At 50.1% G+C, this 20,461-nt stretch overlaps 1 protein-coding gene across 3 annotated transcripts in view; it reads left to right on the plus strand.

Moving 5' to 3' along the window:
- Positions 1 to 20,461, plus strand: part of LOC147427051 (piezo-type mechanosensitive ion channel component) — a 195,619-nt gene that overhangs the window by 18,085 nt on the left and 157,073 nt on the right. For all 3 annotated transcript variants that reach the window (XM_086499262.1, XM_086499260.1, XM_086499261.1), the window contains 2 exons: positions 16,945 to 17,025; positions 17,188 to 17,347. In XM_086499262.1, the coding sequence (XP_086355388.1) occupies positions 16,945 to 17,025; positions 17,188 to 17,347 (241 nt within the window). The remainder of the gene's footprint in view (positions 1 to 16,944; positions 17,026 to 17,187; positions 17,348 to 20,461) is intronic.

Genomic DNA, 20,461 nt, shown 5'->3' on the forward strand with positions numbered 1-20,461 from the left:
TTTTATGGATTTGGCTGACTGTACGTCAGGATATGATTCGCCGAAGACCGTGATGCATTGAGGAGATTGAGAGACAGCCCTTGATTTGGAATGCATATGTTTGTGATCATGAGGGACATCAGTTAGGGGAGCGGACTCATATTGACTGGGCCAAATGGGATGATGGGCGAGCAGCTTCTGTAAGGATATGGTTAGAGGCAAGTTTGCTTGATGCGGATTTCATTAGCATTGAGTTCGGTATATGCAGGGGAGTTGCCACCCGAATTCTAGAGTTTGAGGATGCTCTTCCTCCGGATTGGCGGCATACTATCTTGGGTGACTTGGATCTGCCCATGCATGAGGGTTGGTGGGCTTTTTTTGATGATGGTAGGCATCCACTTGGTGCGTAGAGGCACTCTTGTCTTCTCACTTGCAGATCATGGACATGGTAGAGGGCACATGCGCCTGACATTTCAGGGCTCTTCTCCTTTGATGAGCAGCCTGATTTGCATTATGAGCCAGTTCAAGTGGTAGGTGTGCTTGGCAAGTGCTTATATGTAGACCCTGTGTTTTCTTCAAAGGCGGCACCGTTATGGAGGTTGTGGGTTTGGGAAGGTTTACCACTGTAGCAGGGCTTCAGTGTCGCAGGCATTGGACAAAGAGTTAGTTGCAGTTGGGCTAAGTCCACACTGGACGGACTTTTGTCTTGGTAGTGACACGTGGTAGGCATACGGGTGGTGGTCTAGCGGACTGTAGTAGGGCTATAGTGTCACTTCACAGGACAGACAGTTGGACAGTTGGTTACAGTTGGTCTGGCTCACACTGGATGGACCTGTGGGCTGGGAAGTGACACGTGGCAGGGTACCGACGGTGGTCTAGTGGACATCTTGGCCAGGTCACCACCACCACTCAGTTTGAAGATAGACTTAGCTGACCGAACATTTATGAGCCGTTGGTGGCTCTTTATGATGGTATATGTGAGTAGTAGCGGTGGGATCATTATCATCTGCTTCACATCTTGGACGTAGTCATCTAGAGTGAGTGAGTCTATACACAGAGCACGTCTTCACCATCCCTGTACATCTGAGCCTCGACACCCCCATTGTACCTGTGAGTCTTGGGCTGGAGCTGACTGTGCTGCCACGCCAGAGTCTGTATCAGTCTTTGAGATAGTCGAGTCATATGTTCTGGTCTGCTATTGTGTGTTTGTGAGCTCTGTTGATGTCTATTGTTTCCTTTCTTTTCGGTCTGTTGAGTGAGATTGTCCCGCACATTGCACTGAGGGCCACCCAGTGTAGAGAGCACGACACATTATCTGCGCTACAGGTGCTCTCATTTTGGCGATCACGGTGGGACCTCAACTGAAATCTCACTTTGTGAAGTACAAATCTTGGAGCTACTTGGGTCTATCTAGCTTCGCCTACCTTGCCTTGTACCGTTCCTCTCTCGCCTGGTCCAACAGGTCTAGTCCCTCGCACTAGTCATCTCTCGCCTTGGTCTGGACCTCGTCCCTGGTCTAGCCTGGTCTCGTCCCTGGTCCAGCCTGGTCTAGTCACTTGCCTGGTCTAGTAGAGTCTAGACCAGTCTTCAGCCAGTTCAAAATTTTTTTGCCCAAAAGCTTGGTTGGTTTGGTGGTCGCTGCATGACCCATACAAGGAGGTCAGTCGAGCGTCAAAGCGCACTACTGAGTCCTCTGAAGTACTACAACAGAAGACGACCCTTGGAACCTGTTAGAAGCCCATCAACCTCATCAACCATACCTCCACATACGACATCACCCATTCCTTCCTCCGGTTCCATATCTTCCAGATCACCTTCTCCAGGAAGGCTCTCTCCTATTCTGCTACAGCAGGCTACGGAGCAACAGGCTCAGCAAGGGGCCATGGAGCCGTTGGCTAGCGTTTTGGCTAAGGTAAACATCAAGCTCCCTATATTCAAAGGACTCTCTTTAGAAGATGCTGACGACCATGCAAGGAGGTTTGTATCTCTCTGTAGGGGTCGGGGTCTTAACAGGGAAGATGCCTATTTGGTACTCTTTCCATCCACCTTGGATGGCTTAGCAGACAAATGGTACAACCAATTTGCAGAGAACCACTTTGCAACTTGGGCAGCCTTAAGACAACAGTTCTGTGCAGCTTTCAGGCCAGGTGATTACCAAGAGAAAGTGTTGGATGAGTTGACCAACATGGTGCTCCAGCCAGAGGAGACGATTGCCGAACTCATGACGAAAACCAAGTCTCTGGTTGCCAAGCTTCCCCAGCAAATAGGTGAATTTATGGTTAAGAAGTGGGTAGAGAAGGCGCTCCCCAAAACTTCTCAGCAAAAGCTACAAGAGAGTCTCCGACCCGACGCCACTCTGGAGGAGTTCATCGCAGCTGCTACGAGGATAGAGGGGGCTAGGAAGCTGTTCACCAACCCCCCTCCCGCGCTACTCGATCAGGTAGTCTCTTTCATGGACTCTTTTAAAGATGTTTTTGCTTGGTCCTACAAAGATTTGGAAGGGATCCCACCAGAATTGGGTGTCTATATTATTCCTCTAGTTGAAGGGGCTAAGCCGGTCAGGGGCCGAGCTTACAAGCTCAACCCAAAGTATGTAGAAGCTGTCAAGTCAGGGCTAGAAAAAATGCAAGAGGCAGGGATCATTGTACCTGTGGAGCACTCTAAGTGGTTATCACCCATGGTGATAGCGCCTAAGAAGCAATCCAATAAAATCCCTCTGTGGGTCGATTACCGCGCTCTGAACAAGGTAACTGTCCCAGACGGTTTTCCCACACCCTTTCCTGAGCGTGTGCTCAAAGATGTATGAGGGCATGTACTGTACAGTTTCATGGATGGGTTCAGTGGATACAATCAATTGGGCATCCATCCAGGTGATCAGATCAAAACGGCTTTTGTGACTCCCTGGGTATTTTCATCTATACCAGAATGTCTTTTGGGTTGAAAAATGCTCCACCTTCATTCAATCGCACAGTATATCTCATATTTTGTTCTTTGCTTACAGATCATCTTCGCATCTTCATGGACGGTTTTTCAACTTTCTCAGGTGCTCAATGTTCAACCCCAGTGGAGAATTTAGAGGAGCACCTCGCTCAGCTCTCTGTTGTCTTCCTCAGGTGCAGAGAGGCACGCCTGAAGCTCAATCTGAACAAATGTCACTATTAGGCCATGTGGTGTTTGCTAAAGGTTTAGCACCTGACCAAGCGAAGATAGTAGCCATCTTGAAGTTACCTCCTCCCATCAACCCAAGAGGTGTTCAAAGCTTTGTAGGCCACACAGGCTATCATCGCAGGTTTATACGCATGTATGCAGAGGTGGCTCAACCATTGACTCGACTCACCAGTGCTACTGTACCCTTTCAATGGTCAAAACCTGAAGCTGAAGCATTTGCATACCTCAAAAAAGGCCTCACTGAAGCACCTATTCTAGTTGCTCCCGATTGGTCTCTCCCTTTTCATGTGCATACTGATGCCAGTCAACTAGCTGTGGGTGATGTGCTGACTCAGCTTAGTAAGGAGTTCAACCTAGATCGCCTTGTTCACTATGCAAGTCGACTGCTCACCAAAGCAGAGCGTAACTATAGCACCACAGAAAGGGAAGGTTTGGGTATTGTGTATGCTCTACAAAAATTTCGTCACTATTTATTAAGGGTCCACTTCATAATTATTACTGATCACCATACCCTGCGCTATTTGCTTAATAAGCCGCAAGTTGCAGGTCGAGTATGGCGGTGGCTACTCTTGTTCAACAGTATTATTTCGAAGTGGTACTGAGACCCGGCAAACATCATGTCCTTGCTAACCACCTCTCTCACATTCACACAGGTGAAGAAGCAGCAGGGGTTGCGGATGACCTTCCAGATAGCAGTCTCTCTAAGGTGGATACCACTTCGGAATGGTACGGTGATGTCTTGCATTTGCTTTCTACTGGCTTGTACTTAGAGAATGCGTCTCCAGTGCAGAAGAGAAGATTGCTGTTGAACTCTAGGCCATTCACTCTGATTGGAGGTTAGCTCTACAAGTCAGGACCAGATGGTGTTCTTAGGCGGTGTGTCTCCCTTCATGAAGTTGAGCATATTCTGGAAGATGCCCATAGTGGTCCCATTGGTGGCCATTACCCTGGTCACATCGCCGCCCATAAGATTCTACAGAGTTGTCTATGGTGGCTCTATGTTTTTCGGGATGCAATTGCCTATGTGAAAGTATGTGATGTGTGTCAGCGCTGTGGACCTAAACCAAGCAAGCAGTCCAACCGTCCTCTGTAGGTCTCTATGGCATGGCTGCTCTCTGAGAGATGGGGCATGGATTTTGTGGGTCCAATTGCTCCCCCGGCCCAACTAGGTAACCGGAAGTATCTGTTGGTGGCTACAGATTATGCAACCAAGTGGGTAGAGGTACTGGCGACGACTGATTGCACTGGCAATATTGTAGCCAAGTTTCTATATGAAAATATTTTGTCCAGGTTTGGATGTCCCCTGGAGATCACCAGTGATAGAGGCAGTCACATTGTTAATGAAATGGTTTCAACCTTGCTCGCCAACTACAAGATTTTTCTTTGTAAATCTTGTTCCTATTACCCTAGAGCAAATGGATAGGTTGAGAACACCAACAAGGTTTTGATAGCCCTTCTGCGGAAAGCATGTCATCTCCATCCGGTGTCTCGAGCTCAAGCTATCCATGACACCCTTTGGGCATACCAAACTTCTTTCAAAGCCACAACCAATCATACCCCATTTCAGTTAGCCTGCGGTTTAGCAGCCATAGCCCCATTTAAATTCAACTCAGTATCTCCTTGATTATGCGTGCTAATGGGGGTATGGAGTCTGCCTTTGTCTCTCATCCTCCCTATTGGAAGAAAACTGCCGTTTGGCTTCTCAAGATCTTGAAGCAGAGCAGCTTCATCGCAAGGCCTGGCATGATCGGCATCTCCGAAAGCCAAAAATTATGCAAGGCTCACTGGTGCTACTGTATCAAGCTAGATATCATAAAAAAGCAAAGAAGTTGGTCCGAGCTTGGCAAGGCCCATTCATGGTACAAGAAATTTTGCCACAGGGAGCAATCCAGTTAGTAACTTTGAAAGGTGTCCCCTTGCCGCCGCTAGTAAATGGCTCCTGAATCAATGATATTATCCCTTTGAGTAAGCCATCTGCAGTTGTTTTGCCATCTGTAGCTGTTTCCGTCTCTAGTATAGGTTCCTGAATCTCCTTTCTCTCTTCTTTCACTTACCCTCCCATGAGAGCCTGTGTTATGATATTGTCCTTGCACACTCTCAGTCTCTGCTATGCCTGTCGGTGTCCCCACATTTCCTCCTCCGGTATACTTTCTAACTGGGGTGCTTGTTTTGTCCTAAACTTCTTGTAATCAGCTCATTGTTTCCATGAGATTGGACTGCCTTGTTGTATTGCTTTGTATCGTCCGTCTTCACACTTTTGGCGCTCAAATTGGGGTCTCTCTAATGTAACACACTTTGGGTCATTAGGAGGCTTTTCTACGCAGTAATTCTCTTTCCATTCTTCTTTCCAGTAGCACGGAGTTCCTTTTTCTTCTTCTTCTAGTGTTTTCTAAGTGTGGATATTGGGTCACTCTATGACCATTGCCCTCTCCGTAAAATTTATAGCCTCTCTCTCTGCTCTATCTGTGTAGCACTTCAGATTGCCATTGATTAACCGAGTTTTTCCCTCTCTAGTTTTCCCCCTCTTTGGAGTCACACCTTGCCCTAACCACTAACCCTCGCCCTTCCTACCTCCAGAGGCCCTACCCACTAGCCTCTCCCCTCTCTACACCCTCTCACCCCTACCCACTAACTTGGATCCCTATCCACTAGCCTCTCGCTCCTCTCTAGCCCTCGCCCCTACCCAGGAGCCACTCGCCCTTCTCCCCCCTCCGTCGCCCCTATCCACTACCCCTCGTCCCTCTCTACCCTTCTCGCCCCTACCGAGCAATACTTGCCCCTCTCTACCCCTCGCCCCTACCTAGCTGAATTCGCCTCTCTACTTGCTGTCGCCCCTACCTACTGGCCCTCGCCCGTACCTAGCTGAACTTGCCCCTACCCACTACTTTCCCTTGCCCCTACCTAGCTGAACTCGCCCCTACCCACTAACCGTCGCCCCTCTCTATCTTCCCTCGCTCCTACCCAATAGCCCTAGTTCCTACCCACTGCCTCTCGCCCTCTCTACCCTACATCGCCCATACCTACCTGTCTTGCCTTGCGCACCCCATCCTCCTCTCTGTCCGCGTCCCTATCTACCCACTGAACTCCTCGCCCTATCTCCCCGCTGACCCCTCTCCCTTTTCCTTTTCAATTAAGGCACTACCTGAACCCTGGTCGTACTCCCCTCTCCTCTCAGCTATCGCAAAAGCTTAGCGCCAGCCGGTACTGCAACTCCGGACAATCTACTTCCTCTCATCTGCACAGTCTACACACTAGAAGTGGGATATATCATCTGCTCTCATAATGATCTGCACGGTTATGTATGTATGCTTCTGTGGGATTGTGCCTCGAATGTAAGCTCTTGTGCTACAGAACAGTATACAGCAACAAAACAGTAAACAGTATACAGCTTGCTGAGTGTACTTTTTCTGCGTCCATCACTGAGTGGTTACTGAAATAATATGGCAAGTAGTACTCGGCAAATACGATGTGAAGTTTTACGCAAAAAGCCTCCGTGTAGGAAAAAAGAAAGTAGTTATGCAGAGGAAGGGGAATCTGATCACAGCAGCCATGGTGTTACTGAGATGACTTCGAGTGAAGCCAGTGACGAGAGCTACAGAGTTTCCTCTCACATGGTGGATCTGGATTCCAGCTCAGAATCAGAATCAAGGCCTTCTAGCAGCCCAGAGGTGGATCCTAGAAACCTAAGAAAGGGGACACAACATGTGTTATGTCATGCAATCAGCAGACCTCCTAAGTCCAAAAGTCGGACACCTTTCACATTAAACTTTCACCTGCAGCTACCTCATCCTTCTCTGAAGGATATCTTTTCTCAGGATCAATTGCAACAACTAGGTCTGACTGCATTAGCCACTGCAAAATTACTCACTGATATGGCTGGAGATATGGTACACAAGCTTTTGAACCGTTTTCCCAAAGTGTGGGGCCACAACCTTATCCCTACCAGGATTGGTCATGCACTGGGCATGACCACCTTCCCATCTTTGAAACCAGCCACACGCACATACTCCAAGATTTCCAAAGATGCCACTGTGCAGGCATGTCAGGAATTGCTACACTCTGATCACCTAGACTATGCGAGGATTAAAGAGTTGTGGAATGTCTTTAAGTATTACTTTTTACTTAGAGACGCCAGAGAAACAAACAAAAGTTTGCCCACAATGTTTTCTCACTTTGAAGGACTCTACTGTCTGATCCTCACAATACCTTGTGGATTTCACCAGATTCTGCTTCGAGCCCAGGTGCAGTCGGTACAGTCTAGCTTTCAGTGCTTTGGAGCTACTATACTGGCTTGGGTTATCAACATACATATAAGCCTGGTGGATGTGGATGCGGAAATGCAGAGTATGCACTCCAAAGTAAAAGGGAAATCGATCGCCCATACAACATGTCTACTTGAGAAGAAAACGAAGAAAAGGGCTAGAGTGGTGAAGGATACAACAGAATTCCTAATAACGTTGCCAGTATCAGAGAGTCAGCAGCTTCGAGTGAAGCATCGTGTACGACGATCATCTACTCCCGCTACTGGTTCTAGGACATGCTCCGGTGCTTTGGATCACACTATGCATGTTACAGCTGTGGCTTCTACAATGTGTGTCCCTCTCTCTACTTCTGCCATTTTCACTCCTACCACAGTGACTAGCTCCTGCGCCTCGCTTGGAGCTGCTTCTTCTCCTATGCCTATCCCTGTTGCAACCACTCCACCCATCTCTACTCCACCAGAGAGACTAGCTCCCAATTCTCCACCAGCTGTGCCACTTGCCAGCTCTCTCCCACTTGACCATCTTCCACCTGACACTCTTGCGGGTTATTCCACAATTTCGGATTCTACATCACTTTTTTGGCTATCAGAGAACATACTGCAGTTGGGTATATACAGCCAGGTAGCTCTGCCCATTTCATGGGACCCTATGCGCACACTTGTGTCGGATACGGCCAGCCTCAACACTATGCCTACTATCCTCAGGGGCTTCAGCCGTCGTCTTCCTTACCACATATGCAGTCGACACAGAGCATTTCTTGCGACGGCCTTGCTGGTGCACACCGACATGGTAGTGTTAGTCGACACCCTGAGTACACTTCAAGCCAGATGCTCCCATCAGCTGCGTAGCAAGTGGCAGCTGCTAGAATCGTAAGTTGCTAGATTTGAGCTAAAGCCTAAGCAGCTAGTTGGGCTTGTGTAAGATATGAGTAGGGGGTGAAATGAATGGGGGGCTAAGACAACACAGTGTGGGTGTACCCTCAGAAAGAGCTAAAATCACAGGAGATCCAACATCGGTCACTGGCGGATCTCATCAATCTCCTCCATGGTCAGTAGTCTGACCGGGCGTCGTGCATGTCGGGCCAAAGTGATCCGAATCCTCTGATGCAGCCTCCGTCGATGCTGTGTAGTCCTCTACAGTCGTGGGCATCTGGATCTCCCTACCTCAGTCGTCGATCGATTAGCGTGCTTCTTGGGCCAGGAGTACGTGGGCTCTGCTATGGTAGTAGCTCCTCCGGATGTCCAGTGTTTGCTCTAAAGAAGTCTGTGATGTGTCTCTGAGACTGGCTAGCCTCTCCTCTCATCAGGCTCTCTCTGTGTTTGCGCAGCTCGAGCAAAAACAATCCCAAGCATCTTTGGTCCTCGTACCTTATGACTCTAGAGAGTGGACCAAAGCCCTCTTTGAACAGGCAGTGGAAGTTGCGTCGTATCTCATAGTAGACTGGGCAGTGGCATGTGTAGTGCCAACTCTGTCTCAGGCTCCATGTGACAAAGGGGGCATGTCCTGGCCTGTGCTGTATCTACCAGTCTCGATCCGAAGCTGGTGTGAAGATGTGCGTATCTGGCCAATAGCGCATCATATCCCATGAGATAAGTGGGTGTCCATGTATCTGGGCCTTGTCACAAATCCATCCTCAGTGAGCTAAAGAAGAGGCTCTCTATAGAAAGCCATCTTCGTGCCCAGTTCGTGTGTTGGTTGTATCAAAGTCCTCCTGGTATCAAGCTAAGTCGGGTCTTGGCAGATGAGCCTGGTGATCTCGGACTGTGTAAGAGTCAGAGAGGGTGTATCCAGGAAAGGGGGCAATCTGTCCATGCTGAACCCATGTCCCTGAAACCATGATGTCATCTCCCCATACGAGCATGTTGTATCTCCTTGCATAGCTAACTGACGAGAATTAAATACCACCCCAAGGTAGGTGTAAGCATCGGTATACTCCACTCTATCATGGCGGTTGCTGCTCTCCTGATCCACTGTGGGGTGGTGTTAAAACACCATAACCTTGGTTTTACCAAGGTTGACTGACAAATTACTGTCATGGGCAAACCTTATGCAATGCGTCCAAGTTACGCTGCATCCCCTCTGGAGAGTCGGAGATCAACACAATATCATCAGCATATAACAATAGTCAAATCCATGTCCCTGCCAGCTGTGCTCCTTTATTACCATCTTTCTCAATATAGTCAGAGACCCCATCCACATACATACCAAATAGAGTAGGAGGGAGCGGGCAGCCCTGCTTCACCCCGATAGTGGAGCGAACCAATGTAGATAGCCCTTCTGGAGTGCGTACATGCCCCACTACTGACCTGTATAATGCCATGATCCGTAAAATCTGGGTTTGTCCGTATAGTTCCGCGATTTGTGGTGCAAAATTTGGGACGTTCGTACAGCTGCCACATCAACATATTTTTAAATTTTGATGATGACCTCAATGTCCCGTCACTTTGGGCGCTTTAAAACAGGCCCTCTTCAGTGGAATTGCCACATCAACACTTCGTGACATAACCCCCTATTGAAGTAGAGTAATAGCCGGCGATTACCCTTGCAAAACGCAATTTGATTCTTTTTTTTTTCGAGAAAAAAATCCTTCTATTAGTTGCTGAAACTGCCCATAGGGCTGATGGGAGACTCTCCCAATGAGAAAACCAGCATATGTACAATGGGGCTAAATCAAGAAATAGGGGGAGGGAAAAGCGACACAGGTGGTCGGTAGTGCCATCGGTGTACACCCTGGACCATGGTGTAAAAAGGCCCAGGACGCCATAGTCGAAGGAAAGCCTCTCTGCACTCCCGCATGCGGTCGGAGCTGCCTTGTAGTCCCTCAAGATGTCCTCTGAGAGTATGGATCAGCTCTAGCCAAAAATCGTGAACAGTCTCTGCTGGTGGCACAGAGCGAGCCTCAAAGATGCGGAAGCAACGGGCCTGCCAGATGAACCAGAGTGTCAGGCCATTGATGAGCTCCCAACAGTCCTCTCTCTCACTGCACCACTCCTGTGGAGTAAGCTCTGTAGTAGCAGGCTGGAGTGTAGGTTGCCCCTCCTGCATCACTATCATCCTGCTGGTGGAAGATAGCTCAAATTGAAGTGTCAGGCCCATGAGGGTGGACCAAGCCGCTGCTCCCCAAGTGTACTGTCGAGCCGTGGAGAGAGCAGGCATCAGCCGAAGAACACGTAGCCACACCTGCTGGACCGAGGGACAGTCCCAAAGACAGTGACACTGACTCTCCACAAGATGGTCACAAGCTGCACATGCGGCCGAGAGACCACTATGCACTAGCCAACTCCCAACTGCTGTAGCTCTGTGTGCGACTAGCCACACTGAAACAAGGTGACTCGCCTCGGCTGTCTGGAGTCCCACAACCTCTCCTAGAAGGCTGCCAAGAACTCTGCTGTGAGACCCTCCTCCTGCCAATGAGGTGCTGCAGCGGGGCGGGCCTCTCTGTGTGATGCTAGTATATGACGTCCCGGTCGAACAGTGTGCTGAAAGAACGGGACACCTGGGTGGTCTGCAGAAGAGAAGGGGTCCCTCCCGAGCCACTCACCAGGATCCCATTGTACTCCTGCCAGTGGACAACACTCCCAAGCCCAGAGCCTCCAGTGCCCAGTCTCAAGAGCTGCTGGGTCAGGATCTGTGACACAAGTCCTCCCCAGATGCCCACTACTCGGATCCTCTGAAAACAGCACTCTGCCACCTGCGGGGCCTCTACTGCAGCTCGCTGAAGGCGTCCCTCACCCTGAAGCTCAAAGAAAAGGGATGGAACAGTCTCTGAGCAGGCCCTGACTGAGTGAGAACCTCCAGTCGTGTGAAGCCTCCCATCCACCTGGTGGCTACTAGCTCGAGAGGCGTAAGCCACTCAGCTGGAACCGCCTCTGAGATGTTCTGGCACATGCTCTGCACCCCTCTCATGCCCTGTAGCTGGAACCCCTGCACCTCCTCTAACAAGCTTGTGAACTCTAACCAGTCACCTAGAGAGCGCGCTGGACCCGCTGCCATGGGACCCCAGGAAACATGAGGCCGACTACCAACCAAGTGGCCTTTCTGAGTACTAACCATGGGGTCCTAGACAAGGGGCTGCCGTAAGCGCTCCTCCGTACAAGTAGGCTGTCTCTGCTCCAAGCCTCGCCGCAAGAGCTCCCAAGATCAAAGCAAATTCACAGCGAAGCGGTTCTCCAGTCTCCTACTCAAACCAACTCTGCGCCTCTCTGTGAAGATCCATATGGTCGAAGGTTGCCAGGGGCCTCTTGCCAGAGGCACCCTAGCACGAAGCCGCTGTAGCAAGAACTCCTTCCAGGGCTCCTCACCTGGAAGAAGTCCTCTGACGATGAACTTCCAAGAAGGGCTCTGCTCTGCTGTGCTGGGTCAATGATACCAAGCCCTCCCTGTGAACAAGGAAGAGTGATGACCTGCCAAGCCACTTTGGCTCGGGCTATTGGAGTGTCACGTCCTGACCAAAGGAAGTTCCTGGTCAGCCGCTCTACCTGGCTGATACAAGAACTCGAGAAGATCCAACAAGAAGTGATGTACCACATAGTCGCCAACAACACCTGGTTGGCCACTACTACTCTGCCAGCCAAAGAAAGTCGTGCTGAGCTCCAGTGTAACAACTTTCTCCTGATAGACAGGAGAAGGGGAGCAATCTGCTGCTCGGGAGACAAGTCCAAACCAACCTGACAGCCCAAGTACTGAACTGCAGTCCCTGGGGGAATCCACCTAAAACCCTCTCTTGGCATCCAATCGGGCACAGGAGCACTACCAACCGAGAAAGCCACTGTCTTTCTCCGGTTGATCAGTGCGTCCGATGCACAACAGAAGGTCTCCAAAGCCTGCTCACACTTGTGAAGGTTGGCCTCCTGGCCATCTAAGCACAAGGCTGAGTCGTAAGCCCCGTAGACCAACCTGCTGCGAGACCAAAAACCTGCTCATCGCCTCCGCATAGAACAGAAAGAGGAAATGGGCAAGAGGACAGCCCTGTCTGACCGAACGTGTGAGCATGAAGCCAAAAGTACCTTACTGTGAGCGTGTCTGTACAAAGTTGACACCCGTCTGATCCAAGCATCTGAGAAGCCTATCTTGCGAAGAGTGCCCTCTAGAAAGTCCTAGTCAACTCTGTCGTATGCCTTCTCAAAATCGAGAAGAAGAATCACTAGGTCCTCACCATGGAGCCGTGCTAGGGCAGAAGCCTCCCAAAAAGTAAAGATGTTGTCAAGGATACTGTGTTCCTTGACAAAACCTGTCTGAGTCCCATGTATAAGGCTCTCTAGAAGTGGCTGAATCCTCAAACTTAGAGCCTTGTCAAGAATTTTGTAGGCTGAGTTGAGGATGGTGATGGGGCGCCATTGTCGAATCTCATCCAAGGAGGCACCCTCCTTGGGAATGAGGTAGATCAGGCCCTCACTCATGCTGTCAAGCATCACTCCTGTGTGCAAAATGTACTGAAAAGCACTACAGAGATTTGGGCCAAGCAAGTCCCAGTACTCCAAGAAAAAACTGGGAGTCAGCCCATCCTCACCTAGACAGCTACCACGGGGGAGGGCCCTAAGAGCCGTGTGCAGCTCCTCAAGCTGAAGTGGAAGCTCAAGCCTCTGACGCATCTCCTTAGTCACAAGACAAGGCATCTGTGCCCAAACCTGCTCCCTGCATGCATCCTGACGCTCTGACTGGGGCTCTGCAGCCAGTAACTCACGGTAAAAGTCAGTAGCAACTGCACGCATATCCTCCGGCTCAGAAGCAACTGACCCGTTGGGCCTCCTCAACTGACTGACTTTGGCATGCGAATGCCGAGGTCCCACTGCCTCAAAGAAATCACCAGTCACTCTGTCGCGCCCACCTGGGTCCACTGAGATGCCTGTCGGTGGAAAGCAAACTCATGTCGCCTCTCCTCTATGCTAACAAGCTCCTGTCGAGCCTGCTGGAGCTGCTTCTCTAACCAAGGACTGTCTGGATGTTGCTTCTGCATCCTCTGTAACGAAGCAATGCCCTGTCTGAGACGCTGCTCCTCCTCTCTCGCTGCAGCCAGGTGAGCCAGAGACTCCCGGAGAAAGAAACGACTAATCTGAGCTAGGCCTGAGGCCACTCTGTCAGCAGGAGAATCCTGCCTGTCCAAGGTCTCTGTCCAGAGAGCCTCTACCTGCGCCCTGAGTGCTGAGTCCAACAAGACCCTCTCTGGGATGCGAAGCATCGTGCTCCCACTCCTTCGCCTGTCTGCCACTGTGAGGATCACTGGTGCATGGTCTGAGAAGAAAGTCCCTGCCAGAATGCCCACTGTCCCTCCCAAGTCACTGAAATGGTCACTAGTGTAGAAGCGATCTATCCGCGGTAGATTCACTCCTCCCACTCTGCAATCCGAACGAGAGAAGGCAAGGCTGTCTGGGGGCCTCACAAAACCAGAGTGCTGCCAAACGTCCGAGACCCTCGAGTCATACAAAACCTCTCCCAAGCTGCCAGCTCAACTCCATGCACAGTAACATGGCTACCACCAATCCTGTCAGAGGGGTCCTCCAACATGTTGAAGTCCCCTCCTATGTACCAGTGTTCTGCCTCCGGCTGAAACTCAACTATCTGTGACCAAAACTCTGCTCGAGCACTCGCCACATTGGGCGCATAGATGTTCAGGAAGCCTACTAGGCAACCTTGAACCAGCATAGTAATCCACTGAGCCCTGCCTGGCACAATAATCCCTCTGCCCACAATGGCTTGCTGCAAAGAGTCCGCAATAGTCATACACACCCCACCCTGGATGCCTCCAGGTCCAAAAGCAGCTGACCAAAAAGTATCATATCGTCCACGCAAGAGCTGACCACAACGTCTAATGCGGCTCTCACACAGATGGTGCTCCTGAAGCATAAGGAGATCAACCTCTCCTCCCACAAGGCAGCGCTGAAGCTCCTGACGTAGTCGGCCCCGCTGACGTTGAAACTGGGGCCCACCTAGTCCCTGCACATTCCATGAGACAATCCTCATGGGGAGCGAGAGAGAACAGATGCTGCCGTAGCAGCTAGACGGGCTATCTTCGAGGCTGGGCTTGGATGGGGAGTAATCCGCATCCGAGCGTCCTCTAGATAGGCGTGACTGCAACGACTGCCTGGCCCAAGCCCAAGCAGAGCGAGGCGTACGTAAAGAAACCTCTTCTGTCCAGGAGTCCTCATGAATGTATACATAGCATGGCAAGCACCGTGTATCGGCAAAGAACTAAACCACAATGTGTCTACATCCTGCTGAATCTGGAGGTGTCACCACAAACTTGGCCAATGCCACAAAGTCTGAAGCATGTCTGTAACTCCTAGTTCTCCCATGTGGGGAGAGAACTCTAGGACCTGTGTGCAACCATCCCAACACTGAGTCAAGAGTCTACTCTGTCTGGTCCTTGCCGCAGAGGGGAAAGGAGAAGCCAACTGCTGAGTCCAAGGCCTCTGTCCCCCTAGCTACAAGGAACAGAACATGGACCCTGAAGCAGGCTGCCTCATGGTCTGTTGAGGGGTCGCCGAGAAAACGAGTGAAGTCGTAGTCGAAGAAGTCCCATCGGTGCCGGATGTCAACGCTCGTCAGACCACGAGGGATAGCTGCAAGGGGAGACGTCTGTACCTGTAGAGGTGGCCGCAAGAAAGGCTGGCCCTCTCTTGCCAAGCGACTCGTGGCAAAGGCGTTGCCAAGAGATCTTCTAGCAGCCGAAGAAGGCCCTGCCCCCTGGATCGACTGTGGAACTGAAGCGGGAGGGGAGAGAGAAGGAGCAGGGGGGAGCGGTGGAGAAGAGGGGGGGGGGGGGGGGGGGGGGGGGGGGGGGGAGCGGCAGAGGTAGAGGGACGGGGGGAAGAGGCGGCGGGAGCAGGAGGCGGGAGGGAGGATGAGGAAGAGGGGGGGAACTCTGGGGGGAGGGGCTGTCAAGGGTGCAGTTGGGGTGGGGGCTGGAGCAGGGACCTCATCCTGCTCAAGAGGACCAAACCGGTTCCCCGTGGGAACCCACTGCTGTTGAGTAGGCGCCTGAGGACCACTCTGAGTGCCAGGTTGTCGCTGTGGCCCCTGTTGTCGTCGACCAGGGACCTGCTGCCATCCCTCCTCCGCTGGAGCCCCAGGCTCAGAGGGTGGCTCTGCATGTGTGCGCTGTGTCTCTATTTGTGTCTGTTGGCCAGCCCTTGCAGGCTGGGGCTGAGGCTGTGGTGTAGGTCGAGGCCCCCTCTGTGGACAGGCCTTCGCTAGATGGCCCATCTGTCGACAAATGAAGCACTGGTTCGGGAGGCCCGAATACTCCACACTCTCTCTAAACCAACCCCCACTCACCCGAGGTAGAAGAATAACCTTCGGGAGCGTGTGAGTCTCTGACCAAAACGCGAACTGAGAGAGTGCCAGCCGCCTTGGCAGCTACTGAGGCTGCTGTGCGAGGTGTCTCCAGGACCGTCCCAATGGTTGAGCCGATCCTGGACAAAAGTGGTAAGTACTCCCTCCGCAAACCCGGAAAGCAGACGGAGATGGGGATGTTTGCCTTCTCTACTAGAACATCCGAAGCACGGTCGAAACCATGTCTCCACTATCGAAAGTGGGCTCGTGCTGCTCGGATGGTCAACGGTGGCGATGACCTTGGACGCCATCTCGGAGGTCTCAAACTTAATCTGATAGTAACCTCGTCCGAGTATCTGTACGTCCAAGATCTTGCCCACCTCTGTGAGAAGGCGGGCTTGGAGAAGGTCACGCAGCTCTCCTCTGCTAGGTCGGGTACCGAGAATCTTGCAGATGACAAAAGTCGCCTGCAAGTGCTCTACCTCTGCGGCTACGCTCGCGTGCTTTGTCGGCGAAAGAGCAAGTTGAATGGTGGGCTCAGCGGGGTCGGGCGAGGGGGCTTCGGACGAGTCCCTCTGTGGTGGAGCTGGAGCCTCCATTTGTGTCTATTGCTGTGGCGAAGAAGCGGACGGTGAAGAGACACTCTAACCGAGCGCGCCGAGCACGTCCAAAGAAGTGCTGCCAGAGCCAAATGCAAGAATCTTCGGGAAAGAAGAAGACGGGGGGGGGGGGGGGGGGGGAAGGCGGCGTGAAAGGGGGGCAGCGGGCGGGCTAGGGGGCAGCGCGAGCAGGGGGCAGGGGCGGGAACGCGGAGCAGGGGGCGGGCGGGCTGGGCTGCCGCGCGCAAGGGCAGGCGGGGGCGGGAGGCAGCACACAAGGGCAGGCGGGGCGGGGGGCAGCGCGAGGGCAGCGAGGGGGGGGGGGGGCGCAGCAGGGGGGGGGGGGTGTTCAGAAGTAGCGAGCTCGTTGCCATACACTTAATGCAATCTGATTCTTTAGCATGCCTTTATGCATACATACCAATGACCATCATTACCAGATAGCACATTCTCTCGTATGATTTTACTCATTATGCTTGATCCAGCCATGCTTAAAAAATTGTCTTGGCCCAAGTGATGCCCAAAATAGTAGAACTGGGTATCAATTTGCAGCCTTTTTTTGTCCCTGTGATCTTTTTTTCTTTCCAAGCTAGTGTGGATGAATGCTGTTTAACAGCTGCTTTACTGCTCATTTAGCCGTTTGGACTGGTGATTTGATTTTGCAGTGTCCTTTGAAGACTTTAATCTGTTAACGCTCCCGTTCCTGCTGGCATTTCTCTGCTTGCAATACAAGTCATTATGGACTGGTAAGTCATGATAGCAAGATGTGAAGAGGTAACTGGAAACAGTTTAGAGTAATATAAAATGTTGGGCAGTTTTTTGAATTATCTGGGCTGGTATGTGATGATAACATGAAAGGCGGAATTTTGACAGAATTTGTACATAATGTGCTCCAAATTTTTAAACAGGCATTAGTTCTCAAATCAAAGCTCTATCTTTGGGCTTCATAATTGCTTACTCGGTGGTTCTACTCTTTCTCGATTGCTCAACAACAATCTTGTGGTACATCAAAGGCAAGAGCTGGAACTGGACTTCTCATTGGTTTCCATCACTTTTGGGTCTTGATAGGTGTGATCTTTAACACAGTTTAATTTTGTTGTCATTTTGTACTACAGCTTTTTCCGTCATATTTAAGAAAAACCTTTTGTTAGCTTTCTCCAACAGAATTTAGTATAGTTATGGTAGTGTGCCTTGGAGTAGGATTACTTGACAACCCAACATGTAATAAAACAGCTCTTGTTCGTTATATTGTGGATGTAATGGAATCTTGTCATAACAATCTCTTTTATCAAGGTGTGATTGAGGTTTATTGATGATTTGCAACATAGACAAGGTGTAGATGGCTGAATGTTACTGTAGTCAAAGCTATAGGCATCCGCTACTGGGCCAGGATTCTCAGGGAAGAATTAGAAAGTTTCATTTTCTGCCAGGAGAGATGTAATTGAGCTGGATTTTTCAGGGAAGATTTAGAAATGTTTCATTTTCTGTGAGTGAAGTTGTGATTGAGCTGCATTTCTTGGGGAAGGATTAGAATTTTTTCATTTTCTGCCAGGTAGCAGAAGTTTCTAGTGAAGCACCTGTCTCATCCCCCCCCCCCCCCCCCCCCCCCCCCCCCCACACAACAATCCCCTGCGTCCCCCCAAAAAAATAAATCCCAGGGCTTCTTCCTCAATGGTTAATGAGCTTTATGCATATCTATACATATTGTGCTCATCTTGTGCATTCATGGATGCAAGTGCGTGTGGCTGTGTGCACGTCTTCTTTTGAAGGCATTAGTACCGCTATATCACTAGTGGAAAACTTAAGTAAAGAAATGGCTACAGCATTGCATAGCTGGAAACAAGCAATGAAAATTACAGAAGGTGTAAGTGAATTTTGGGAGTGACATACTAAATTTTACCGGAAAAAAGAGCAGAATGAGGTTAAAGAATCCATGTATGACTGCAGCAGCATCACTCCTTGAAACCTGAGTCCCAAAATTGATAACAGGTAAGCAGATGGAAAAGCTGGAAATGAAATAAATTATAGCAAGATTTGAACATCCATCACAAAGGATGATGCGATATTATGTTAAGCAAAGAAATAGCTTCAACACCTGGAACAAAGAAAGAAAATTTTATAAGTAGGTAAAAGGGATTTTTGGGAGTGAACTAAAAATTCTAAAGTTTGCCAGAAAGAAGAGTAGAATGAGGTTAAAAAATGATGTTAGCTGCAACATGATTTGTCACAACTTGGTGATGTGGCATGCCCGCATCGGAACGAGATGAGGAGAGGGAGAGCCTGAGTAGAGCCGGACCTGGACCCGGATCGGACCGGGACTTGTGCTTGGATGCCTGTGAAATTCGGCGGAAATAGTGATGCGATTGGTGGGATTGTATGTCAGTGATGACATGGCAGTGTACAGAGGCTGACGTGGCACTGTACGACGTCGAAGATGTGGCAATTGGGTGCTAGGCTGCTTTTCGGCCGAGTTATGAAAGTGATTGACGATCGGGAGTTTTTGTGAGCTTGGACTCAGAAGCTGCAGACTAGGCTCACACCGGCAGTTGCACAGACAACTCTGAGCTAAGAAAAAGAAGTACTGCAAGGGGCACCTATGTTAGGGGCCACTGCATCTAAGTTGGCAATTCTGCCCTTCCGTGTCTCGTCTCAAGTGTTTAGTTCTCTCTTTCAGTTCAAGTATTTGCTATTTACAGTCTACTCCTGGTGGTGGTGTTTTGTTTTCCCACCTTGTCAGGTGATTTGCCTGTTACAGTTGTATTAGAGCACCAGTCGATTATTCTTCTATGGAGAGGTCGATCTGATTTCTACAGCAACAGTTCATGGATGCAACACCTCCTAGTCATCACAAATTAAGACAAAGAAATACGAGTATGCGAAAGAGGAAGGTGAAGAGGAAGTCAAGGATGAGGAGTTGGCATAGGAAGAGGACAGTGACAAGGGCGGCCATGAAGAGGAGCCCAATGTAGCGCGGATTGTGTGTCGTGCTCTCTACAGTGGTGCTCCTCAATGCAATGTGCGTGACATCTCACTCAAAACAGAATGAAAACACATGAGACAATAGATAGCAACAAATCACACAGAGACACAGCAGGAGACCAGAAGACCAGAACATATGGACTCGACTATCTCAAAGGAACCAGTACAGACTCTGACGTGGCAGCACACTGTCACGTGACACATCCCAACCCTATGTGTTTGTGGACAAGCTACACCATAGCAGGGTTTCCGTCAGTTCAATCAGTTTAGATTAGCAATGATCTGGCACTTTTGTGAGTCTATTCGTAGACCGTGCATGCCCAGTCACTTAGCATAGATGCATATCCTCCGGTTGCACACAACATGATCATCGGAATTCCCATCAGAATCCATTAGCATCAGTTAGGGGAATTTTCCAGTGCATTTAGCCTATTTTCCTTTTTATTGGTATTTTCACTTATTATTTTTAAGTGACTTTCCAACAAAAGTAGGTAGGGCAATTTTGCTAAGTTAATATATAAGCAAACCCAAGTTAGCACTTTCTGGCAGAAGAGGCAGCAAGAGCTTCCCGCTCAACAGGCAACTTCTCAGCAGTACCCCCCACCATCAAGATCCATCGCCATCCTTGCCTAGCCTTGGCGTTTTTCACAGCATCAGGTTCCCAGCATCTTTCCCTTGCATGATCACCCTACAATGCCTTTCAGCTAGCGTTTTTCATTTGCAGAAACGCCCCATCTTCAGCAGCGTTTTTCTTCACAAAAACGCCAGCAGACTTCAGCCCTTTCCAGCGTTTTTCAGCCCAAACACTAATGCTAGGGAATCTGCAGTTCAGCCTTGAAGAAACGCAGATTTTCAGCCATGACACAGTAGCAGAACCACCCCAAGTTGGTTGTAGATGCTTCCCCCATTTTCAGCCATCAAAACGCAGCCAAAACAGTCATTTTCATCTACCAAGAAGACCATGAAAAACAGCAGATAAAAGATCCCAGATTTCAGCCATCAAGTCGTCATCGTCATCACCGTCGTCGTCATCGGCATAGTCCCATTGCATCAGTCCATTGCATTCGCATTGTACACCTTTGTGCAATCAAAGTAGACCACTCTCGCCGACGTGAGTGGGGCCTTCGCAGGAGGGTTTTACAAACTCTCGGGTGTCGTATCTCTTTTCTCTCCTTCTCTCAGTCTCATTCACTTGCACGCACA

Source organism: Adiantum capillus-veneris, chromosome 24, assembly GCF_014529385.1.
Source record: "Adiantum capillus-veneris isolate H3 chromosome 24, ASM1452938v2, whole genome shotgun sequence".
In the NCBI taxonomy this organism is placed as follows: domain Eukaryota; kingdom Viridiplantae; phylum Streptophyta; class Polypodiopsida; order Polypodiales; family Pteridaceae; genus Adiantum; species Adiantum capillus-veneris.